The 865-nt window shown below is 50.8% G+C and overlaps 1 protein-coding gene across 1 annotated transcript; it reads right to left on the bottom strand.

Moving 5' to 3' along the window:
- Positions 326-865, bottom strand: LOC107646787. The gene has a single exon (XM_016350946.1). The coding sequence runs from the start codon at positions 863-865 to the stop codon at positions 326-328; it is 540 nt and encodes a 179-aa protein (XP_016206432.1).

Genomic DNA, 865 nt, shown 5'->3' with positions numbered 1-865 from the left:
CGTATAAAATATCCGCTCATCACTTGGCTTGACAGTCCGGCTGTAGTCTTCTTTGGAGCGTTCTCACTCTCGTCTTCTCGGTTCTCGGATGAGTCGGGAGAGCTCACTCAACTTTCCTTCCCTGATGGCTTGCTCTAAAGCGTCTTTGAGATCGAAGCAATCCTGGGTTTTGTGACTGAACCCTTTATGGTAATCACAATAAAGACTTTTGTTTCCCCTGTTCTTTCTTTCAATGGTCTGGGTCTGGACATCATTCCCTTGTCCGTGATCTGCTGGTAGACTTCCACTATGGGCGCCGTGAGTTTCGTGTAGTTTGTGAACCTCCCTACTCATGGGAGTTGTTTTGGTTGTTTTGTCGAGGTTCCGTCCCTGGGAGCTTCCCTGTATCTGTCAACTTGGGGGCCTGCCGTGCCGAGGGGTTCGAGGGCTGCCGTTTATTGGCCGCCACGACTTGGCTAACCTCCTCGTCGTTGATGTATTCTTTAGCCACGCTTTGAATTTCTTGCATTGTCCAGACAAGCTTGGTGGTGAGGTGCTTTCTGAAGTCCTTGTTTAGCAAGCCGTTCGTCAGGCAGAGACTGGCTACTAAGTTGGTGAGGCCATCGATTTCCAAGCAGTCATCGTTGAATTTGTCCAGGAACTTTCTGGTCAGCTCTCCGGGCTTTTGGGTAACCCCCAGCAAGTTGATCGAGTGTTTTGCCTTGGCTATGCGTGTGGTGAATCGAGCTAGGAAGCTTTGACAGATGTTTGTGAAGGTCGTGATGGATCCCTGTGGGAGTGCGTTAAACCATCGGATTACTGGGCCAACCAGTGTCACCGGGAATGCTCGGCACCTGATGGCGTCGCCTACCCCCTCCAAATTCAT

Source organism: Arachis ipaensis, chromosome B01 (assembly GCF_000816755.2).
Source record: "Arachis ipaensis cultivar K30076 chromosome B01, Araip1.1, whole genome shotgun sequence".
NCBI lineage: Eukaryota > Viridiplantae > Streptophyta > Magnoliopsida > Fabales > Fabaceae > Arachis > Arachis ipaensis.
The sequence above is the reverse complement of the archived record's forward strand: the minus strand, read 5'-3'. Positions and strand labels throughout refer to the sequence as shown.